The following is a 24,493-nucleotide window of genomic DNA, read 5'->3' as shown; positions in this document are numbered from 1 at the left end:
TTTGAACAATAGGTCCATGTGCGTACAATACCATATTCCAAATAATCATCCATTTATTCAATGATCTTGTGGCGGTGCCACGTGGTGGTACGTCTGGTGGTAGTGGACTGTCCTGCGGAGGGATGTGATGGTGTTCCCCCTGCAGTGGTGCACCACCGCATGTGTCCCATACAAATCACCCCATCAGAACACTCACCTCAGAAGGAGTACTGATTAGCCCCAACCGGGACCGGCCAGGGACTCGCTAATTTAGCGAGGGAGAAAAAACCTGAAACTTAAATTGGAGAGCTGATGAGGTAGGCCGGAACAGAGTATTATCTAATGGCTAGTTCCACTCATGCTAAAGTAGCATATATGATGAAGATGCTTCCTGCAAACATGTCCTTGTGTGTTCAGATGTTTTCAGGCGACTATAAAAATGTAAAGGTAACTTTGGCGATTAATGTTCTTGCAGAAGAGAGATCGGAGTTTTATCTAGTGGTTGTTTCGACTCATGCTATAGTAGTGCATTGGATTAAAATGCCTCCTGCAAAGAACATATGCATGTGTGTTCAGAGGTTTTCAGGCAACAATAAAAATGTAAAGGTATCTTTGACGATTAATGTTCCTGTTGGAGAGGGAGATGGGAAATGTATCTAGTGGCTGTTTCCACTCATGCTAAAGTGTCACAGAGGATTAAGATGCCTGCTGAAAAGAACATAGCCTTGCGTGTTCAGAGGTTTTCAGGCAACAATAAAAATGTAACAGTACCTTTGGCGTTTAATGTTCCTGGGGAGAGAGATCGTAGTTTTAGCGAGTGGTTCTTTCCACTCATGTTAAAGTAGAGCAGGGAATTAAGATGCCTGCTGCAAAGAACAAGTCATTGTGTTTTCAAAGGTTTTTAGGCAACAATTAAAATGTAAAAGTAACTTTGGCGATTAATGTTCCTGAAGGAGAGAGATGGGAGTTTTAGCATAGTGGCTGTTTCCACTCATGGTAAAGTAGCGCTGAGCATTGAAATGTCTGCTTGAAGGAACATGTTTCTGTATGTTCAGAGGCTTCCAGGCAACAATAAAAATGTAAAGGTGCTGCAGGGATCCTGTCCAAAAACAGAACTAGCTATAGTGTCTCACTTGCTCTCCTACTCACTCACAGAGAAACAAGTGATTAGACACCGGAGAACACAACACTCCCAGATCTCTCAGGAATCGCGGTAACAAGACACACCCTTTCGCTCGCACTCTTGTACTTTCCACAATACGATTTGACAGAGACACAAACAAGTTTGAAATATATATTTTAACTAACATGCTCTAATATGCTGTACATGTGCCACAACCAGAAAAAGCCATAATACAAATGCCGTCAGCATTGCAGATAGTCCATAAATCATGAACGGGGATGTCATTGTGAAAAGACAGTATAGCCTAACCTCCCTCCCCTTGCACAGGAATAGTATTATTATATATTAGAAGATCTCTGGGCTTTGTCTGCAGACCCCATACCTTAGCCTATTGAGAGTAGATCTACATCATAGTTGCTGTCTCGCTCTTCTCCCTGGAAAGGTCACATCTCCAAATGTGTGCTGCCTATTCGTGCATCCCAATAAGACCAAAGTACAGTGTCCCAAACCACAGCTGCATCAGCATGTTTTGTCTAGGTGCTAAGGCCTGGTCAGAACAAAATAACAAGGGGCAGTGTTGCTCGACCGTGTCCATAATGTTCAGACAAACTCCCAGGAACCTGCAGAGTGTGAACACAGCGATGAGTCCTCATGTGAAGACGGCAATAGAAACAGTAGCAAAAATAAAGACTTATAGTAGAGTGCGCAAAGCAGTGGGCATTCTGCAGCGTGCTCATGCCACGACAATGTCCCCATGGGCACCTGACAAAAGGTAACTTTATAAAAATGTAAAGGTAACTTTGGCGATTAATGTTCCTGCTGGGGAGAGATTAGAGTTTTATCTAGTGGCTGTTTTCCCTCATGCTGAAGTAGTGCAGAGGATTAAGATGCCTGCGGCAAAGAACATGTCTTTGTGTGTTTGAAGGTTTTCAGGCAAAAATAAAAATGTAAAGGTAACTTTGGCGATTAAGGTTCCTGCTGGACTGGAGTATTCTACAAGGCGTATAAAGAAATGTTGGTGCCTCAGCTCCTGGAGGTGTTTGCTGAGGCACACTCCCCCATACCATGCGTGAGGTGGCCATCTCCCTGTTACTTAAAACTGGAAAGGACCCCTCCCACTGTTCGTTCTACTGTCCCATATCCCTCATTAATTTTGACAATAAGATCCTTGCCAAAATGCTTTTGTTGCATCTTTCCCTATTAATGGTTCAAATCTTGTCTCCGGCACAGTCTGGGTTTATCCTGCATCGATCTACAGCTCTCACCCTTCGCACAGTCTTCTCCGTCATTAACCGTATAGAGCCCACCACACCAGCTGCAATTGCGTTACTGGGCGCAGAGAAGGCCTTCGATTCCCTTGAATGGCCCTTCCTTATGGCATCTCTTCGTAAACTTGGCCTCCCTTCTAACTTTATAGCTCTAATTGCCCTTCTATATTCATTCCCCACAGCCTGCCTGCGGGTTAATGGGTCCTTCTCTCCTCCCATCCACATTACACGTGGCACGCGTCAGGGATGTCCATTGATCGTTATCGCAATAGACCCCCTGGCCTGTCACCCCCAGGAAAAACACCTGTTCCGTGGCCTGCAGTTTCCAGCTGGTCCGCTCTTGATGTCCCTGTATGCGGACGATGTTTTGCTTTTCATACGCCACACTCAGACCAATCTTCTGCCGCTAATTGACAAGATTGAACGCTTCAGTTCTGTTTCAGGTCTTAAGATCAACTGGGGGAAATCGGTACTATTCCCCATCACGGAAGCAGCAGCGACTGATGGGGCAGAGTACCCCCTGCGAATGGACCGGGAGACCACTAAATACCTTGGGGTGCAACTGAACATAGACAAGGGCCAGGCCATACAGCTGAACTACGGGCCTGCTATTGACCAACTTATCTCGCAAATAGAAAGGTGGATACAGTTGACTCTCTCTATGGCCGGCCGTATCGCCCTCCTTAAGATGAAGGTACTGCCACATTTCCCCTACTATTTTCGTACCATGCGTATCCCGCTCACCAACGTGTTTTTTGCCCACTTATGCAGCCTTCTTATCCGCTTGATATGGGCAGGCCGTAGACCAAGAGGGGCTTGGGAAACTCTTACCCTCCCATACACCCGAGGGGGATTCGCAGTCCCAGATCCTCAACTGTACTTTCTGGTAGCACCGGCACCAGAATACCAAACACCAAAACAGACAAGGAACTAGCTTCCCAGACTCCTCTGGCGTCCCTACCCCCAAAGAGAGTCCCCCTTGATTGATGCACATGACATTCAGCCTCTGGCCACTACCTGTTGGGCCTGGCGTAAACTGAACCGATTATATGGGTCTGGCCCCCTTTACTGGCCCGCGCTTCCACTCGCCAATAAACCCCTTTTACCCTCTCACTACTGATAAAGGGGTGCTTGCCACTTTCACTAAGTTAGGGCACAACACCTTAGGGTCCTTCATCCCGGATGGCTTGGCGGGCAAACTGTCTAACTTGACACAGCTCCCTGGGCTCACTGATGTGGACTCCCTTAATGTGGCCCGACTTCAGGGGACGCTCCGCACTGCCTTTTCCACTTACCCTGCCTCTTATGATGACTTCCCCCACTCACTTTTCTCATAACCGACAACACTGGATCACATCTGGTCACAAAACTGTATAAGGCGTGCATGTCAGTCCGGGTGGGGCGGGATGACGGGGCCAGGCAAAGAACATGTCCTTGTGTGTCCAGAGGTTTTCAGGCAAAAATTCAAATGTAAAGATAACTTTGGTGATTAATGCTCCTGTAGAAAGGTGGAATCTGACTGTATGGTTGCCCCCACTTTTTTCCTGGCGTTATGATGGTTTTTGACTTAGTTTGGCTGGGAACCCGCTATTCAGGTCACCAGCCTATCTGCTTTCTCTTAAATATGGATTCCATGTACATTAGGTACACTACAGACTGGATTCTGGAGTGCCCTTATAAGTCCCTAGTACATGGTATACTATGTACCCAGGGCATAGGTCCCCCGGAGGCCTACCAGGGGCTGAAGCATGTATTGTGTCACCCCTGGACAGCCTTCCAAAATGACACCACAGGTCTGCTACTGCAGCCTGGGTAAGGTGGTGCATGCACCCCTTACTGTGATATAGGTTACCTATATCACTACAAATACACACACATATAAACCTATAAATCACTCCTATGGCAGGCCTTATCAATCCTGCAGGCAGAGTACTTGGTTTTCGTGTGAGAGGGTGCCCCTGCATGAGCAGAGATGCTCTGCAGCATTCGGAGTCAATCCTCTGATGCTGTTTGTGGTGCAGCCTGACCATATACTCTTATGTGTATTATAGCCTCGTGGTAAATGCTAACTTTGGATTGGTCGTGTTTAGTGTCAAACACCTTGGAATCCCACCCCACACCGGTAACTGGTGTGGGAGTAGGATCCCACCCTTCTAGAGGGAAAGACATGACAGCACCGGTATACCCGGTACCAGCTTAACTGGGCATCATAAAATGGATGCTGCAGCCACAGACAAGAGTCTGGCCTCCTGCTGCTGACTGAAACTCCGTCAGGGGAGGCCTGGACAATAGGTTTCCTGTCACAGGAAGGTGTAACCACCTCCCAGACAGAATGGTGTGTATTGGGGCTGGGTGGGAGCATTCTCAGAGTGCTTTGAAGTCCTGCACTGGGGGCACATTTGGTGTCCCTGTGCATAGTTCAGTTCAAACCGAATGCAGGGGCTACCAGCCCCGGCTCTGGTGCGAAACTGGACAAAGGAAATGGGTGTAGCTACCCCTCCTTCCAAACCCTCCCATTGGTGGGTCCCCAGAGTTAGTCCAAGACCTTCCTTAGGTATAAGTAAAGAACCCCAGTCCCTAAGACTTTAGATAGCCCTGGATGAAACTCTGAATGTAAATCCTGGACCTTTGATGCTCTACACAAGATTAGAGGACTGAAGAATCTCCCTTGGAGTCAAGGAGTGACTCCCATTCTTGGCAGGCATCAACAAAGCATCTGTCCGGTCTACATCGCTGAAGCTCCCACAGACTTTGCGCCACTAGAGGTGGATTTCCAGACTTCTCTGAGCCTGTCCTGAGTCCCCAGCAGGGCTGAGGCCCGTAGCTGTCATGGGTGATGTGCAACCGGGACACCTTGCACATTTGCAAGTGCATCATCTTCCTGTTGACTCTCGAGGCTGTGCTTTGGGTTATTCATAGCCCAGACCCTGAGCAGAGAATCCACCGAAGATTGCTGGCCTACCCACTCCGAGTGAAACATGGGCAGCCATTTGTCCGCTCGAGGTACCTTTGCGATCCCTTCTCCGTCGACTTGTGTGTCCCTGTGAAGGCAACTCTGTTTTCCTTTGGGCTTTCCTCATTGCTCCAGACGTGCCCTCGCTGGGTGAGTCCCTCAAACCTCGCTGGTCTGCACCGAAGCCTTTATTCTCTTCCTGCGTGGGGTGCTGTTGCCAGGGCTCGCTGTGTCCAATCCGGGCACCAACGCTGCAGCACTAGGCATCCTTTGTGGGACAGCTCGAATCCAGCTCCTGGTTGTCATTGACACCTCCTGGTCCTCATAGCTGAAGACGAGCTTCCCGTCAACTCACCTGAAGCACCCGACATTGGTGGGGATATGTCTATCGTGCCCCTGGTCACTGGCAAGTGACCCAGACTCTGTCCCCTCTGCTTTCAGGTTCTTCTCACCTTCGATCCAGGCTTAGATCTCTTTGGACACTTTGCATCTTCCCAGCAGCAGCACTCCTTTTGCCAGCTTCCATTGGAAACGACGCCGCGACCCAACACCATTTGGCACCTCTGCACCCAGCTCCCCTGGGTTAGGTAACTCGAGTACTCCGGTGCTCCTGTGGGTGCTATCCCTAGACACCTCTAAGTCCAAAAGCGTTTGCTTCTAGTAATCACCCAAGTGTCCTTAAACTTTAAAATTCCAACCGCGACTTTCCCCATAGAAGATACAGTGATTCGCGGCTGTGTTCTTACACTGCAAACATCCCCCGTGGGTCCCTTGTGTCACTACCTTGGGTGGTTCCTTGTGATCCAAGCACTTTGAAAGGCTCTAGGCTTTGTGTCTAGTTCAGTTGTGGTTCTTATACCACTATTTTGGTATATGGTTAGGCTCGCCCCTCGGCATGTATTTGTGCTATTTTACTGTTATATTTGAAGTGTAACTTATGTGTTTTGACCTCTAGCCTCATAAAGAGACTAGGACGGTGTGTTTAGAAATGAATACATATATTTTATATAAATACCTGGTGTGGTTGTCTTTCATTTAGCCATTCAAGAGATTATAGACTGGTAAAACAAGCTGCTTTACATTCCTTCACGACTTAGCCTGAAGGCTGCTCTCCACAGCTACCACTAGGATAGCTTTCAATAAAGGTTGTCTTTAACCTATCATCAATACGGGGTTGTTTGGACTGGTACAAGGTGCCACTAAAACTAGTGGACAGCATATACCAGGTCAACTTCTCTCAGCTCCTGCTTGAGAGAGACACAAGGACGTTCTGCAAAGAATATGTCCCTGTGTGTCCAGAGATCTTCAGGCAAAAATAAAAAATGTAAAGGTAACTTTGGCGATTAATGCTTCTGCTTGAGAGAGATCTGAGTGTTATCCAGTGGCAGTTTTCACTCAAAATAAAGTTTCATAGAGGATTAAGACGCCTGCTGCAAAGAACATGTCCTTGTGTGTCTGTAAGTGTTAAGGCAACAATAAAAATGGAAAGGTAACTTTAGTGATTTTTGTTGTAAAGATGCATATGCCACCCACATGCACCCTAGCACACTACCCACATGCATCCCACCAACACACACCTTATAACAACACACCACATCATGCCACTGCCCCTTGTCACTGCACTAGACACCGGGTTTGCAGTACGGAGCACAGCAGCCACACTGCTCTACAACATACCTTAGAAACATTGCCAAAGCCAACAGCTGTGGCTAAAGACTTATAAGTACCCAAAGGTGAGACCTATTGGCTATGCCAATGCTTGTTTAATTCTGCAGAGACTTTATCTTATGTTATGATGTTAGGTGCATGATTCACAGCAACTATTGTCCACCCTTGTTTTAAAATCTACAAGGAAAAGAGATACATAGTTTCACTGAGGCTTCTGGTTGTCATGGAAACAGGTGAGAGGGTCATTGTGAAGAAGGTTCTTGGAATGTTGGTGTTTAAACTGTGGATGACAGTTGAGGGGGGAGGGGGGGCTCACACCAGCCTCAGCTCCGCTCCTCCACAGAGCAGGAAGATCGGGAAGAGCCTCTGCGTGAAGGGGGCCGGCGGGAAGGAGTAGAGAAGCTCCATGGAGTCAGCATTGTACACGGACACCCGCCCCCCCTCGTAGTCCAGAAACACCCCCAGCTTCAGGGGCTCCTCACGAGGGGTCAGAGGGGTCCAAGGGGAGGTGAGAGCCCAGTACAGACCCCTCCCACCCTGCACAGCCCAGACTCCCCCCTCAGGTGACCATGAGAGCCCTCCCTTCCTTTCCACAGACTCTGCTGCGACCCCCACATTCCAAACCACAGCCCACCAGTCCCCCTCCTGCAGCAGCTGCACCTCCCAGTAATGTCTGCCGGAGGTGAACCCCTCGCTCCCCAGCACACAGGGGTAGACAGTGAATCTCTTGGGGGTGTCCGGCAGGGTCTGTGCTGTGTCCGTGTATCTCACTCGTCTCCGCCCCTCAGACAGGAGGAGGCGAGGCTGAGCCGTGTCAGGATCCAGAGTCACCATCACTGCAGAGAAGAGATTCACAATTAGAGATTTAATGACACAAAGAAAGGCTGTAATTACTGCTTCTGTTTTACATATGATTAATTTACACAACACCTGGAAGGAGCATGCGCGCTAGAGACCGCGCGGCACTAGACCGCTCACTAGACTAAAGAGCGCAGCACTAGACTGCTCACTACACTAAAGCACACGGCATTAGACCGCTCACTACACTAAAGCACGCGGCACTAGACTGCTCACTACCCTAAAGCGTGCAGCACTAGACAGCTCACTACACTAAAGCGTGCGGCATTACACTGCACACTAAACTAAAGAGCGCTGCACTAGACTGCTCACTACACTAAAACACACGGCATTAGACTGCTCACTACACTAAAGCATACGGCATTAGACCGCTCACTACACTAAAGCGCACAACACTAGACTGCTCACTACACTAAAGCACGCGGCACTAGACTGCTCACTACCCTAAAGCGTGCAGCACTAGACAGCTCACTACACTAAAGCGTGCGGCATTACACTGCACACTAAACTAAAGAGCGCTGCACTAGACTGCTCACTACACTAAAACACACGGCATTAGACTGCTCACTACACTAAAGCATACGGCATTAGACCGCTCACTACACTAAAGCGCACAACACTAGACTGCTCACTACACTAAAGCACGCGGCACTAGACTGCTCACTACACTAAAGCGTGCGGCACTACACTGCTCACTACACTAAAGCACGCGGCACTAGACTGCTCACTACACTAAAGCGTGCGGCACTAGACTGATCACTACACTAAGGAGCGCTGCACTAGACTGCTCACTACACTAAAGAGCGCTGCACTAGACAACTCACTACACTAAAGCGCGCAGCACTAGACTGCTCACTACACTAAAGCGCATGGCACTAGACTGCTCACTACACTAAAGCGCGCAGCACTAGACTGCTCACTACACTAAAGTGCGCAGCACTAGACTGCTCACTACACTAAAGTGCGCAGCACTAGACTGCTCACTACACTAAAGCGCACAGCACTAGACTGCTCACTACACTAAAGCGCGCAGCACTAGACTGCTCACTGCACTAAATCGCGCAGCACTAGACTGCTCACTACACTAAAGCGCGCGGCACTAGACTGCTCACTACACTAAAGCACGCAGCATTACACTGCACACTAAACTAAAGCGCGCAGCACTAGACTGCTCACTACACTAAAGCGCGCAGCACTAGACTGCTCACTACACTAAAGTGCGCAGCACTAGACTGCTCACTACACTAAAGCGCGCAGCACTAGACTGCTCACTGCACTAAATCGCGCAGCACTAGACTGCTCACTACACTAAAGCGCGCGGCACTAGACTGCTCACTACACTAAAGCACGCAGCATTACACTGCACACTAAACTAAAGCGCGCAGCACTAGACTGCTCACTACACTAAAGCGCGCAGCACTAGACTGCTCACTACACTAAAGCACGCAGCACTAGACTGCTCACTACACTAAAGCACGCTGCACTAGACTGCTCACAACACTAAAGCCCGCAGCACCGTCCTGTCAAACACTACAGGGGCCAGGCCAGAATATCTCACTGAACTCCACCGTCCTGTCAGAAACACTGCAGGGGCGGAGCCAGAATATCTCACTGAACTCCACCATCCTGTAGAAACACTACAGGGGCTGAGCCAGAATCTCACTGAACTCCACCACCCTGTAGAAACACTACAGGGGCTGAGCCAGAATATCTCACTGAACTCCACTGCCCTGTAGAAACACTACAGGGGCTGAGCAAGAATATCTCACTGAACTCCACCGTCCTGTAGAAACACTATAGGGGCCGAGCAAGAATATCTCACTGAACTCCACCGCCCTGTAGAAACACTACAGGCGCTGAACCAGAATATCTCACTGAACTCCACCACCCTGTCAAACACTACAGGGGCTGAGCCACAATATCTTACTGAACTCCACCACCCTGTAGAAACACTACAGGGGCTGAGCAAGAATATCTCACTGAACTCAACCGCCCTGTAGAAACACTACAGGGGCTGAGCCAGATTATCTCACTGAACTCCCCCACCCTGGCAAACACTACAGGGGCTGAGACAGAATATCTTACTAAGCTCCACCGCCCTGTAGAAACACTACAGGGGCTGTGCCAGAATATCTCACTGAACTTCACCGCCCTGTAGAAACACGACAGGGGCTGAGCCAAAATATCTCACTGAACTCCACCACCCTGTAGAAACACTACAGGGGCTGAGCCAAAATATCTCACTGAACTCCACCGCCCTATCAGAAACACTGCAGGGGCGGAGCCAAAACAGCTCACTGAACTCCACCGCCCTGTAGAAACACTACAGGGCATGAGCCAGAATATCTCACTGAACTGCACCGCCCTGTAGAAACACTACAGGGGCTGAGCCAGAATATGTCACTGAACTCCACAGCCCTGTAGAAACACCACAGGGGCTGAGCCAGAATATCTCACTGAACTCCACCGTCCTGTCAAAAACACTACAGGGGCTGAGCAAGAATATCTCACTGAACTCCACCGTCCTGTGGAAACACTACAGGGTCTGAGGCAGAATATCTCACAGAACTTCACTGCCCTGTAGAAACACTACAGGGGCTGAGCCAGAATATCTCACTGAACTCCACCGCCCAGTCAGTAACACTACAGGGGCTGAGCCAGAATATCTCACAGAACTTCACTGCCCTGTAGAAACACTACAGGGGCTGAGCCAGAATATCTCACAGAACTTCACTGCCCTGTAGAAACACTACAGGGGCTGAGCCAGAATATCTCACTGAACTCCACCGTCCTGTGGAAACACTACAGGGTCTGAGGCAGAATATCTCACAGAACTTCACTGCCCTGTAGAAACACTACAGGGGCTGAGCCAGAATATCTCACTGAACTCCACCGCCCAGTCAGTAACACTACAGGGGCTGAGCCAGAATATCTCACAGAACTTCACTGCCCTGTAGAAACACTACAGGGGCTGAGCCAGAATATCTCACAGAACTTCACTGCCCTGTAGAAACACTACAGGGGCTGAGCCAGAATATCTCACTGAACTCCACCGTCCGGTCAGAAACACTACAGGGGCTGAGCCAGAATATCTCACTGAAGTCCAACACCCTGCCAGAAGCCACAGTCCAAAGATTTCTATTTCCAGTTTTGTGTCAACACTAATTTGAAAAAAAATGAACTTTCTGCCCAACTGATATTCCTAGTGACACAGTATTACCACATGCAGTATTGCCATGTGCAGCATAACCACATGCAGTATTACCACATGCAGTATTACCACATGCAGTATTACCACATGCAGTATTACCACATGCAGGATTACCACATGCAGGATTACCACATGCAGGATTACCACATGCAGGATTACCACATGCAGGATTACCACATGCAGGATTACCACATGCCGTTCCACTCAACCAGATATTACAGGGGACACAATCCACTTTGGCCGAAATTACAGAAATTGTAGCTGGAAAATGACAAACAGAATTCAGGAATAATCTTCAGAAATCAGTGCAGCAGTACGCAATTGTGTTGTGTATTTGCGAGCATGGCATGAGTGCATATGTGCGTGATGCAACGGGCATAACTGTGAGTGCATCGTGTGAGTGTAGACTGTGAGGGAAGATCTTATAAACTGTGTGTGTAATAGGTCAGTGTAGGAGCATGCGCTCGGTCAGTGTAGGTGCATGCGCTCGGTCAGTGTAGGTGCATGCGCTCGGTCAGTGTAGGTGCATGCGCTAGGTCAGTGTAGGTGCATGCGCTCGGTCAGTGTAGGTGCATGCGCTAGGTCAGTGTAGGTGCATGCGCTAGGTCAGTGTAGGTGCATGCAATAGGTCAGTGTAGATGCATGTGCTGGGTCAGTGTAGGTGCATGTGCTAGGTCAGTGTAGATGCATGTGCTAGGTCAGTGTAGATGCATCTGCTAGGTCAGTGTAGGTGCATGTGCTAGGTCAGTGTAGGTGCATGTGCTAGGTCAGTGTAGGTGCATGTGCTAGGTCAGTGTAGGTGCATGTGCTAGGTCAGTGTAGGAGCATGCGCTAGGTCAGTGTAGGTGCATGTGCTAGGTCAGTGTAGGAGCATGTGCTAGGTCAGTGTAGGTGCATGTGCTAGGTCAGTGTAGATGCATGCGCTAGGTCAGTGTAGGTGCATGCGCTAGGTCAGCGTAGATGCACGTGCTAGGTCACTGTAGCTCCATGCGCTAGGTCAGTGTGGCTCCATGCGCTAGGTCAGCGTAGATGCACGTGCTAGGTCAGTGTAGCTCCATGCGCTAGGTCAGTGTAGATGTATGTCCTAGGTCAGCGTAGCTCCATGCGCTAGGTCAGTGTAGATGCATGCGCTAGGTCAGTGTAGGTGCATGCATTAGGTCAGTGTAGGTGCATGCATTAGGTCAGTGTAGGTGCATGCGCTAGGTCAGTGTAGCTCCATGCGCTAGGTCAGTGTAGATGCATGCGCTAGGTCAGTGTAGATGCATGTGCTAGGTCAGTGTAGATGCATGTGCTAGGTCAGTGTAGCTCCATGCGCTAGGTCAGTGTAGATGCATGCGCTAGGTCAGTGTAGATGCATGCGCTAGGTCAGTGTAGATGCATGCGCTAGGTCAGTGTAGATGCATGCGCTAGGTCAGTGTAGATGCATGCGCTAGGTCAGTGTAGATGCATGCGCTAGGTCAGTGTAGATGCATGCGCTAGGTCAGTGTAGGTGCATGTGCTAGGTCAGTGTAGATACATGTGCTAGGTCAGCGTAGATGCATGTGCTAGGTCAGTGTAGCTCCATGCGCTAGGTCAGTGTAGATGCATGCGCTAGGTCAGTGTAGATGCATGCGCTAGGTCAGTGTAGATGCATGTGCTAGGTCAGTGTAGATGCATGTGCTAGGTCAGTGTAGCTCCATGCGCTAGGTCAGTGTAGATGCATGCGCTAGGTCAGTGTAGATGCATGCGCTAGGTCAGTGTAGATGCATGCGCTAGGTCAGTGTAGATGCATGCGCTAGGTCAGTGTAGATGCATGCGCTAGGTCAGTGTAGATGCATGTGCTAGGTCAGCGTAGATGCATGTGCTAGGTCAGCGTAGCTCCATGCGCTAGGTCAGTGTAGATGCATGCGCTAGGTCAGTGTAGATGCATGCGCTAGGTCAGTGTAGATGTATGCGCTAGGTCAGTGTAGATGCATGTGCTAGGTCAGTGTAGCTCCATGCGCTAGGTCAGTGTAGATGCATGTGCTAGGTCAGTGTAGATGCATGTGCTAGGTCAGTGTAGCTCCATGCGCTAGGTCAGTGTAGATGCATGCGCTAGGTCAGTGTAGATGCATGCGCTAGGTCAGTGTAGATGCATGTGCTAGGTCAGTGTAGCTCCATGCGCTAGGTCAGTGTAGATGCATGCGCTAGGTCAGTGTAGATGCATGCGCTAGGTCAGTGTAGATACATGTGCTAGGTCAGTGTAGGTGCATGCGCTAGGTCAGTGTAGATGCATGCGCTAGGTCAGTGTAGATACATGTGCTAGGTCAGTGTAGGTGCATGCGCTAGGTCAGTGTAGATGCATGCGCTAGGTCAGTGTAGATACATGTGCTAGGTCAGTGTAGATGCATGTGCTAGGTCAGTGTAGGTGCATGCGCTAGGTCAGTGTAGATGCATGCGCTAGGTCAGTGTAGATGCATGCGCTAGGTCAGTGTAGATACATGTGCTAGGTCAGTGTAGATGCATGTGCTAGGTCAGTGTAGATGCATGCGCTAGGTCAGTGTAGGTGCATGCGCTAGGTCAGTGTAGATGCGTGCGCTAGGTCAGTGTAGATACATGTGCTAGGTCAGTGTAGATGCATGTGCTAGGCGAGTGTAGATGCATGCGCTAGGTCAGTGTAGATACATGCGCTAGGTCAGTGTAGATACATGCGCTAGGTCAGTGTAGATGCATGCGCTAGGTCAGTGTAGATACATGTGCTAGGTCAGTGTAGATGCATGCGCTAGGTCAGTGTAGATGCATGTGCTAGGTCAGTGTAGATGCATGCGCTAGGTCAGTGTAGCTCCATGCGCTAGGTCAGTGTAGATGCATGCGCTAGGTCAGTGTAGATGCATGCGCTAGGTCAGTGTAGATGCATGCGCTAGGTCAGTGTAGATGCATGTGCTAGGTCAGTGTAGCTCCATGCGCTAGGTCAGTGTAGATGCATGCGCTAGGTCAGTGTAGATGCATGCGCTAGGTCAGTGTAGATACATGTGCTAGGTCAGTGTAGGTGCATGCGCTAGGTCAGTGTAGATGCATGCGCTAGGTCAGTGTAGATACATGTGCTAGGTCAGTGTAGGTGCATGCGCTAGGTCAGTGTAGATGCATGCGCTAGGTCAGTGTAGATGCATGCGCTAGGTCAGTGTAGATGCATGCGCTAGGTCAGTGTAGATGCATGCATTAGGTCAGTGTAGGTGCATGCATTAGGTCAGTGTAGGTGCATGTGCTAGGTCAGTGTAGATGCATGCATTAGGTCAGTGTAGGTGCATGCATTAGGTCAGTGTAGGTGCATGTGCTAGGTCAGTGTAGATACATGTGCTAGGTCAGTGTAGATGCATGCGCAAGGTCAGTGTAGATAGATAGATATATTTATTGGCACAATTAATAAAAATCATTGCAATTTGTACAAAAATAGAAGCTAAAAAGACACTTTCAGCTCTCAATTTAAAAGAAAAAAATGCAACTTCATGTCTGACACAGTAAAGGTTCATGGGTTGTATCTGCCGGTAGCATTAGATGAATCTTAATCATGAATTTCACAAAGCGGGCGGCCATTTATGCTGATTCCCCCTTCATACATTCCACTAAGGCTTCATGGCAGGTACGCACATTAAGAATTTTCCAGATGGGGCGCAGCCAGTAAGTTCGAAGGGGGAGTAAAGTTCTGCAAATACACAGAACATGGATTACATTTTCTTCTCCATTGTTGCAGTAGCGGCACTGGGAAGACATTTCTGCCTTGTACCTCCTTCCATAATTGTACCCCACCAGAGGGATTAGCCCAAAACGTAGTCTCATTAACTGATGTTTCACTAATGGGTTCATGGAAGAGGACATGTAGTGTGGTAGGGTTTTTAGGTCATAGAGTTTTGACGCCCAGCTGCCATGGGATAGCTTTTTCACGGATATTGCATTGTGTTCCATTGATAGTATTTTTTCTTGTTTGGTCAGGGCTTTGGTGGCAACCCCTATGGATAGCGAGCTTGCCCATAGCTCGTGTGCTTCTAAAGTGTCCTGGCAGAATATTAAAAATGTATTCCAAGAAGTGCAGGGGTTTTTTAACAATGACCAGATGCAACTCTTTAGTGTGGAGGCTTTGGCTATTTTTGTTTTTGCACAATAGGCAATGAATCTTGCTTTCATGATCCAGTTTTGGGAAAACAAGCGGAACTCCATGCAGATTTGGGCATGAGAGGTCGAAGTGGGTAGGTGAAACACTACAAAAACAAGCAGATTGCATTCTGTCCAACCAAGAGAACATTTTATCTTTAAAAGTAGTAGCGCCAAAGGCTATTATAGTTAGTAATTTGGCATCTATCACTTTGATTAGTGGAGTGAGGTCAAGAGAATGAAGAGCATTCTTAGTTCGTAAGAAGGCCCCCTCCAGGCTTCGGGCCACACTTTGCATTGCCGCGATTGGCGGACCAGAACTTTCTCTGTGGTCCTGACTCCAAGATATTTATAAGTGGTGACTACCTCAATAGATCTCCCAGCAATGTGGCAGGGGCGCTGTCTCGCTCGGCTTCTCGAGACTATCATCACCTTTGTTTTGGAGACATTAACCTTCAGTGCATTGGTTTCACGATATGCTGCCAAGGAATCAAAAAATCGTTGAAGGCCCACCTGTGTTTGATCAAGTAGAATCATATCATCTGCGTATTTCAATGATTGGATTTTAACAGATGCAATTCTTGGAGGGAAAGCATGAGAGCAGGCCAGCCACTCCGGTAGATCTGCGAGGTACAAATTAAAAAGTAAAGGGGCCAAAATACATCCCTGCTTTAGGTCTTTGTTGGTCATATTTTTTTGGTTGTAGACCACCCAGCGGAGACTTTTATTTTGACCCAAGTATCAGAATACAGAGCGATGAGGGTGTTCAATAAAGTCGGCGGAATGCCATATTTGAGCAATTTCTCCCAGAACTTGGGATGGGCAACGTTGTCAAATGCCTTTTGGAAATCGATAAATCCCAGAAACAGCGATTTTCCTTTTGTTGCAAGTGTAACCTCGATCATGTGGGCTAAGCAAATCAGATTGTCCTCAATGTGGCAGCCCTTTTGAAAGCCAGTTTGCGTGACAGGTATTAATTTGTGGTCTTCCGCCCAGCTGGTCGGTTATTGTATTGCGTAGGCCTTTCCATCAACATCGAGGAGTGCAATCATCCGGTTGTTATCAGGATTAGATCGCTGATAACTACCGGATAGGGACGAGGCGAGAACCACGCCAGGAATCAGGAATGGGACCACCCATTCTACATGTCTCAAATAGGGGGGCCAGAAGCGCTGCCTACTTAGAAGTCGAGGCTTTGTATATCTTTGTTGGTAGCTCATTTGGGCCGGGGCCCCTCCTGGACGCATTCCTTTTATAATAAGGGCAACTTGACTTGGGGTCATCTTAATAGTTGATGACCTACCAGGGAGGGAATTATATTTATCAAGCTCAACGTAGAGAGTTTCAATGTGGGCCTCCCATTCAGTAGGGGAGACATTCATTATGGTGGATGATTGGCCTGGTCTAGCAGCCTTGTTAACCCAGTTCCAAAATCTCTTTTGATCTTTTGATTTTATGATTTCAAGGGCAAGTGTCCAGCGCTGCTCTTTTATCCTTTTATCTTTGAACCTTAATTTCCTATACTCTTTACGGGTGGTCGAAATCTTCCTTCATGAGTATTTGTAGTCCAGGCTGGTGTGTGTGCTTTTATGCAATAATGTATTTCATTTATTTTTAATACTCAGTATACTGTGCTTGAGGTCGCTGTGGCGGGGTACAGATGAAGAATATTTGTTTGAGTTATTAACACTCTTTACAGATAGATTTTTTTTAAGGACCTCCACCACCTGTTCCCACCATGATGGCATCAGCTGACTACTAGGCTCTAGATTCAAGTTTTCCAAAAAGTTGACCACCTTATCTTCAATTGCCTCTTGTTGGTCCAGTGTCCAGTGCAGTTTTCTAATTGGCTCCAATGTTGAATCTTTCCCAATCAGGTCAGTTTTTGGCCGGAAACTCTGAATTGACAGAACTTTGCATGTTAAGATTGCATGATCACTTTCCAATGAGGGGGTTACCACAAATTCCTGGACTAATTGGAAGTGGGCGATCGAAATCCATATGTAGTCCAAGGTAGCCATTCGAAAGGGAGATACATGGGATAAGCAGCAGGCGAGTCTGACTCCAATCTACCGTTTAGGATACGGAGCCCAAGTTGATTTAAACTTGTGGCCACCTTTGTCCCTTCCTTGACTATCCTTCCGTTGGTACTGGCATTTTTTATCTGGAATTGCCCACATATCCAGTGAAGTTAGAAGGGAGGGATCCAGATTTTTCTCTATTAACAGGGCTTGAAAAATCCCCAAAAGGGTACTAGTCCTGCAGGACTAGTACCTTAAAAAATTTCCTCGACCTATCTGCAACCTACTTGACCTCTGTCTCTGAAAGCAGAGCAAATGTGACAAGATAACAAGATTTAAAGGCATCTTTATTGCTCATTAACTTAGTGAGCAATACAAATGCCTTTAAATCTTGTTATCTTGTCACATTTGCTCAGTTTTCCCAGACAGAGGACAAAAGTTAGTTTTTTTTCCTACTCGCCAGAAAGGGTGAGTAGGACCTAAAAACAGCTCGACCTTGTTAAATTTAGCTCGCATATGCGAGCGGGTCGAGTGGATTTTTCGAGCCCTGATTAAGTAGGCATTAAAGTCTCCCATTATTAGCCATATATCATTCGGGAAGTGTTCAAAAAGATCTCTCATGATGGGAAAAATGTTGTTCAAAGTAGTCTCTCGCTTGGTTTCACCGTGATGTAGATAGATAGAGCCAAGGATAATAGTATGTTGTTTATTGATTTTTTTTCCCCCAACCCTTGTGGCTCAATATTAATAAAAATGTAGTCAATTTGCCCTTCATAAATCATGGAGACCTTTAGGGCCAGGTTGTTCTTAAGAGCAATTTATACGCCTCCTGACGCATGCCCACCTACTTGAGATGCGACTGCACAAGAATCATAAACAGTGTAGTCCTCCCAAGTGATACTTTGCAAGGACCAGTTTTCTTGCAGAGCAATAATATCATAATTTCTTAAAAAGGAGGTTGTTACTCTTTCCGCTTTTTCATTTGTTAGCCCTTGAATATTCCAGGAACAGATACTGAGGTGGGTGGAGTTTTTTTTACTAGTTTTATGTCCACTTGCGATGTTATGTGCTTCACCCTAAGACCTGGGAGAGCCAGGACCAGTTTTGAGAATTCTGAGGTTTTAGTGCACATTGGGGGGCCTCCTGTTCTGGATGTTATTTGAAGCGGATTACTTTTCCACTGCGCTGTTTGGGAGACTGCTAATGGGCCACGCAAAACTGAAGTAGTCAGCTGGCTGGTTGTATCACTGCTTGCCAAGGTTGAGGTGTTATAGTCCTTTAAGGCATTTGGGACTCTATCCTTTAAGACGACAGGGTATTTAGCTTTAGTCATGAGACTGGTGTGAATGCCCCAGTCGCCCAGACGATCTTTATTCAACAGTAGGGCTGCGGCTACGTCTTTACTATGGAAGGTTACTACCGTGGTCTCATTAACTTGACGCTGTTCAGGTGCAATAAAAGCGATACTTTCAGTGTCTGTAGTTTTTATATTTTCTAGTCCTGGAAGGTGCGAAAATAGATTTAGGTTTCCTCTAATGAGGATATCGTATTTCCCTTTGGATAGATACTCTGGGTACAGTTTTACATTTTTACCTTCTGTGATGATTGAGTCTTTACAGCATCGACTGACACGGTTTTCTTTTGGTTTGAAAATGTTGTTTCTAAGTCACCTTTGGGCATCTTGTTCTAGAGTGAGTGGTTAAGACATTCCGGTTTGTTCGCTTTAAAACAATGCGGGTTGACCTCATAGGTAACAGATTTCTCATTTATGTTCCCTTGATTGAAGTCCTGGATCTGGTCCAATATTACCATGGTGTTCGGGGTCTTCTCGTTTTGTTTCATTTCGGAGCCATTTATAAGATTAACTTGTGTGGCTATCTCCTCTGTGGCTTTCCTTATAATGTGGCTCTCTTTCGCTATTTCACGTGGGTATCTTAGGTCGCTTCGGCGTGTAGCTTCCTGGGGGGCATCCCAACCCGTGGGCTGTCTCGGACCGTGTCTAATAGAAGATCGATCACATGTTAGGTTTGTGGGGTTATCCATGATCTTTTGGGTTTCTCCATAATATGCATTGGGCTCTTTTCTTTCCATACAATTCCCAATTTTCTCCTTTGGGCTAACCACAGTACCTTGGATAGCTTCTGGCTTACATTGGCCCATATTTTGCACATCGTTTATTTGTACTGGAAGGCGAATATCTAAAGTTCCTCCTCCATCTGAGTTTTTGCTGAATTCTGAGGATTTGATTGGATTTAAGTCGTTATCATCAGGTCTGAGCCAGCATAGAAGCACTCCATTCTTTTTCCTACCGTTGTTTAAGAACTTTAATTTCTTCTTGTTTTTCCTGGACAGATGTTCTTCATCCGGGGGTACAGTTGTCATCTTCAATGGTGAGAAGGAGTGAGACAGATTATTAGCTCCTATTGCAGTATTAGGTTGGGAGATAATTACTGGCGCAGAATTTTCTTGATTAAAGTTATCAGCCCCATTTAGTTGTACATTTGTTTAAGATGGATTTAGAGTCTTGTTTGCCAACAATTTTCAGGCATTTAATCTGCTGTTCTTGTATGAAAGTAGTCTGCTGATCTATATGATCAGGGGAGCCATTAACATGGGACTGAGTACTTGCTTTTGAATTCATCTCTGTGTCCCCAGTGTGCTCTATAATATGAAATGAATATGCTACTTACCAGTATGCATCTGTTCTTGGCATGTAGGGCTGCTGACATTCATATCCATAGCTAATTTGCATACAGCCGGGTTCTGAAACTGGGATGGTGCAATGAGCTAAAAAACGGTGTTGGATCTAGCCCTGATCTCTTGACTGGGTGAGAGTACTCTGCTTAATTCAGAGACTCTGTCCATCACCACCCCTTGTTGTAAATAAGACATTCATATCTATAGCATAGATCGCCGCCTAGTGTTGGGTCCGGATGATTGCACATTGTTGTCCTGGAAGAGTCTTCGAAGTATCACGAGATAGGTGGCTCCTCCCCTGGACTACAGTGCGCATGGGCATCGACTCCATCCTCAGATTGTTTTTAGCCATTGTGGCAAAGAGGGAGTGTAATAGTGTAAGCGATGGCCATGCTTAAGAGTAAATGCAAGAAAGTCTGCAGCCGCTACAGGCGCCGGGGAGGAGGGCGGGCGATATGAATGTCAGCAGCCCTACATGCCAAAAACAGATGCATACTGGTAAGTAGCATATTCAGTTTGAGGCATGTGGGCTTCTGAATTCATATCTATAGCATAGAATACATAGCAGTCCCTCCATTAACGGCGGCCGCCTGTGCCAGCTGCAGAAGTCTGAAAAAGTGTTTTAAGAACAGCCTGTCCTACAGCTGCCTGCTGTTTGGAGTGCACATCTACACAGTAATGTTTAGTAAATGTATGTGGTGTAGACCATGTGGCTGCTCTACAAATATCTTCCAAAGGAATATTACCCAGGAACGCCATGGAGGCCCCCAACTTGCGGGTGGAGTGGGCTCTGGGGGGGACCGTTAAAGTGCGCTTTGCCTTGTGATAGCAAATCTGAATACACTTAACAATCCACCTGGCGATCCCTGCTTTGGAAATGGGGTTGCCTTTGTGCTGGGCTGAGAAGGCAACAAAGAGCTGTTGTGTCTTTCTAAAGTCCTTGGTCCTATCAATGTAGTACATCAATGCTCTTTTGACATCAAGAGTGTGGAGCATTCTTTCTGCTACTGTCTCAGGGTTCTGAAAGAATGCAGGCAGTTCGATGGTTTGATTGACATGAAACTGCGAAACCACCTTAGGAAGGAATTTAGGGTTAGTGCGCAGCACCACCCTGTTGGAATGAATTTGAATAAATGGCTCTTGTACAGTGAGCGCCTGTAGCTCACTAACACGTCAGAGATGTAATGGCAATGAGAAAAGCCACTTTCCATGTTAAGAACTGAATCTCACAGGAATGGAGAGGCTCAAAAGGTGGACCCATCAACCTGGTGAGGACCACATTGAGGTTCCATACAGGAGCTGGCGGGGTCCTGGGAGGGATGACCCGCTTTAGTCCTTCTAGGAAGGCTTTAATGGCAGGCACCCTGAAAACAGAGAGACGCTGCCTGTTTTGGAGATAAGCCGCTATGGCGGATAAGTGTATCCGAATGGAAGCATATGCCAGATTGCATTTGTAAAGATGTAACAAATAGCAGATGAGATTAGGAATGGATGCATCTAGCGGGTTGATGTTGTGTTCTGTACAGTAAATGACAAACTGCCTCCATTTCGCTGCATAGCAAGCTCTGGTAGTGGGCTTTCTTGCCTCCCGGATGATGTCCATGCATTCAGGAGGCAAATCAAGGTAGCCAAATTCTAACACCTCAGGAGCCAGATCGCCAGATTGAGCTGTTGCGTATCTGGGTGCTGAATGTCGCCATGGTTCAGCGTCAAGAGCCTGGGTGTGAGGTGCAGCCTTTGATGCGGTACCACGGAGAGTTCTAGAAACGTGGTGTACCATGGTTGGCGTGCCCACGTTGGAGCAACCAGGATGAGTGTCAGCGAGTGCTGCTTTAGCTTTCGTGCCACCAGCGGTATGAGAGGTGCTGGGGAAAAGCGTACGCAAATCTGCCTGACCAGTTCATCCATATCGCATTGCCCTGCGACTGTGGGTGAGGGAACCTGGCGGCAAAGCTTTGGCATTTTGCGTTTTCCCTTGTGGCAAACAGGTCTATCTCTGGATGACCCCACTGCTGGAAGTACGGGCGGTGTACTGATGGATGTAACTCCCACTCGTGCATCTGGTGGCTGTACCTGCTGAGCAGATCCGCCATCTGATTGTGCTTGCCCGGGAGGTGTTCCGCCATGAGGAAGATGTTCCTCTGAATGGCCCACTTACATGCTCTGAGCCAGATGAGACAACTGTGGAGAGTGTGTACCTCCCTGCTTTTGGATGTAGTACATGGCTGTCATGTTGTCCGTCCGGATCAACACGACTTTGTTGCACAGATGTACTTTGAAGGACTTGAGTGACATGAAGATTGCCATCAGTTCTAGGTAGTTGATGTGCATCTTCTTTTGCTGCGTCGTCCATAGTCCCTGCACCGTGTAATGGAGCACATGAGCTCCTCATCCCTGGAGAGATGCGTCCGTCGTCAGGATAATCTGTGGCACAGGCTCTTGGAACGGTCGGCCCTTGCAAAGGTTGTGTGGAGTCCACCAATGCAGAGACTTGTATGCCCGACCGGTCACCAACACTAGGTCTTTCAACTGTCCTTGAGCCTGAGTCCACTGATGTGCCAAGCATTCTTGGAGCGGACGCATATGCAACCTTGCGTGCGAGACTATGAAGATGCAGGAGGCCATCATGCCTATCAACTGCATGAACACTCTTGCTGGAAGTGAGTGTTGCGGTCTGAACTTTTGGATTAGCGACTGGATGTTGTCGATCCTCACTGAATTTGGCTGAGCCGTGGCTGCCAGAGTATCTATCGTCGCGCCCAGATACTGCCGCACATGGGCTGGCTGAAGGTGCAACTTCGGATAGTTCAGTGAGAAGCCCAGACCGTGAAGAAGGTGAATGGTGTGGGACATATCGGCGACGCTCTGCTGGGCTGACTTTGCCTGAACCAGCCAGTCGTCCAGATAAGGATAGACATGGACGTTTTGTCTCCTGAGGTGCGCCGCCACTGTCACCAGACATTTCGTGAACACTCTGGGGGCTGTGGTCACCCCGAAAGGAAGGACCTTGAATTGGTAATGCCGATTCTGAATGGTGAACCTGAGGTATTTCCTGTGGGATGTGAAAGTAAGCATCCTTGAGATCCAAGGTTGCGAGGAAGTCTCCCTGATTGAGCAATGGAAGAACCTGCTGCAGTGTTAGCATGTGGAAGTGTTCTGAGAGAATGTACTGGTTTAGGGGCCATAGGTCCAGAATAGGTCTGAGGGACCCGTCCTTCTTTGGGATTAAGAAGTACAGGGAATACACCCCTGTGCCTTCTTCCTCCTCTGGCACGAGCTCTATTGCGCCTTTTTGCAGCATGACAAGAACCTCCTGTTGCAATAAGTGCAAATGCTCTGTGGACATAGGACGGTGTTTTGGTGGTATGTTGGGTGGAGTGGATGTTAGCTCCAAACAATAGCCGAACTGGATAAGTTTCCTGACCCACCTGTCTGTGGTGATGGATTTCCAGACTGGCAGGAACTGCTGGAGCCTCCCCCCGACAGGTGTTGGATGGTCGGGGGCAGTGACAGGGAGTCACTGTTTGTTGGTGGCGGAGGAACGGGAGTTGTTGTTGCCCCTGCCTCTGCCCTTGGTGCTGTTGTGGCGGTATCCCCCTCTACTCTGCTTGATGTAAGAGGATTGCGCCCCACCCTTGTTGAATTGTGTTTGCTGTGACATTTGGCCCCTGGAATTACCTCTATTGCCTGAGCGACGAAAAGTGCTCCCCCGAAACTGCTGGGACTGGAGTGCCCCCATGGACTTGGCAGTCTCTGTATCTTTCTTTATTTTTTCCAGGGTGGTACCACCTCAGGACCAAATAATCTGTCAGGGTTTAACGGCTGGTTAAGGATGGTAGTTTGTATTTCCGGCTTAAACCCGGAGATCCTAAGCCATGCTTGACGTCTCAGCATCACACTGGTGTTAATCGCCCTGGCAGCAGTGTCCACAACATCTAGTGCACATTTGATGGAAGCGTTCGAGATGAGCCTCCCTTCCTGGATAAGCATCCCCCTGCCTCTTTATATTGATCTAGTAGATGCTGCAACAGGGTCTCTAGTGTGTCGTAGTGTGCCCTGTCGTATCTAGCCAAGAGTGCCTGCGTGTTAGAGATACGGCAGACATTGGCCGCCTGAGCTGCTACTCTCTTTCCCGATGCCTCCAGCACTTTAGATTCTTTGTCTGGGGGAGGAGCTTCACCTGTGGTCTGCGAATTCGCCCTTTTGCGGGCATTAGAAACTATCAAAGAGTCCAATGGCAACTGGCCCTTGATGTAGGTAGGATTGGCAGGTGCCGGTCTGTATTTTTTCTCAATTCTAGGGTTGACTACCCTTGACCGTGTGGGTTCCTTAAAAATGTCCGCAGCATGCTTAAGGACCCCCTTCAGCATTGGAAGAGTCTTTACAGTCTTTTCAGCAGTTGAGAAAGTGTCAAAGAGGAAGTCCACCTCCACAGGGTCAAAATGCATTTCCACGTCGTGGTTTTTAGCTGCCCTCTCAATTAAGGCATTAAATGCCGCAGAATCCTCAGTGGGAGAGGTCTTGACGTTGTACACCTGAGGGTCATGGACGGTGTGCTGATCCCCTTAGTCACCTGCCCCTACCCATGAGTCCTGTTGTTCATCAGGC

At 48.0% G+C, this 24,493-nt stretch overlaps 1 protein-coding gene across 1 annotated transcript in view; it reads right to left on the bottom strand.

Annotated features, from left to right (window-relative positions):
• Positions 1 to 1,259: 1,259 nt before the first annotated feature.
• The window catches only part of LOC144754097 (E3 ubiquitin-protein ligase TRIM39-like), a 243,702-nt gene continuing 220,468 nt past the window's right edge, over positions 1,260 to 24,493 (bottom strand). Inside the window, exon 6 of the mRNA XM_078641665.1 lies at positions 1,260 to 7,827. Coding sequence (XP_078497791.1) covers positions 7,304 to 7,827 — 524 coding nt within the window. The 3' untranslated portion in view covers positions 1,260 to 7,303. The remainder of the gene's footprint in view (positions 7,828 to 24,493) is intronic.

This window comes from Lissotriton helveticus, chromosome 5_1 (genome assembly GCF_964261635.1).
Source record: "Lissotriton helveticus chromosome 5_1, aLisHel1.1, whole genome shotgun sequence".
Lineage (NCBI taxonomy): Eukaryota > Metazoa > Chordata > Amphibia > Caudata > Salamandridae > Lissotriton > Lissotriton helveticus.
Note: the sequence above shows the minus strand (reverse complement) of the source record. Positions and strands in the feature narration are given on the sequence as shown.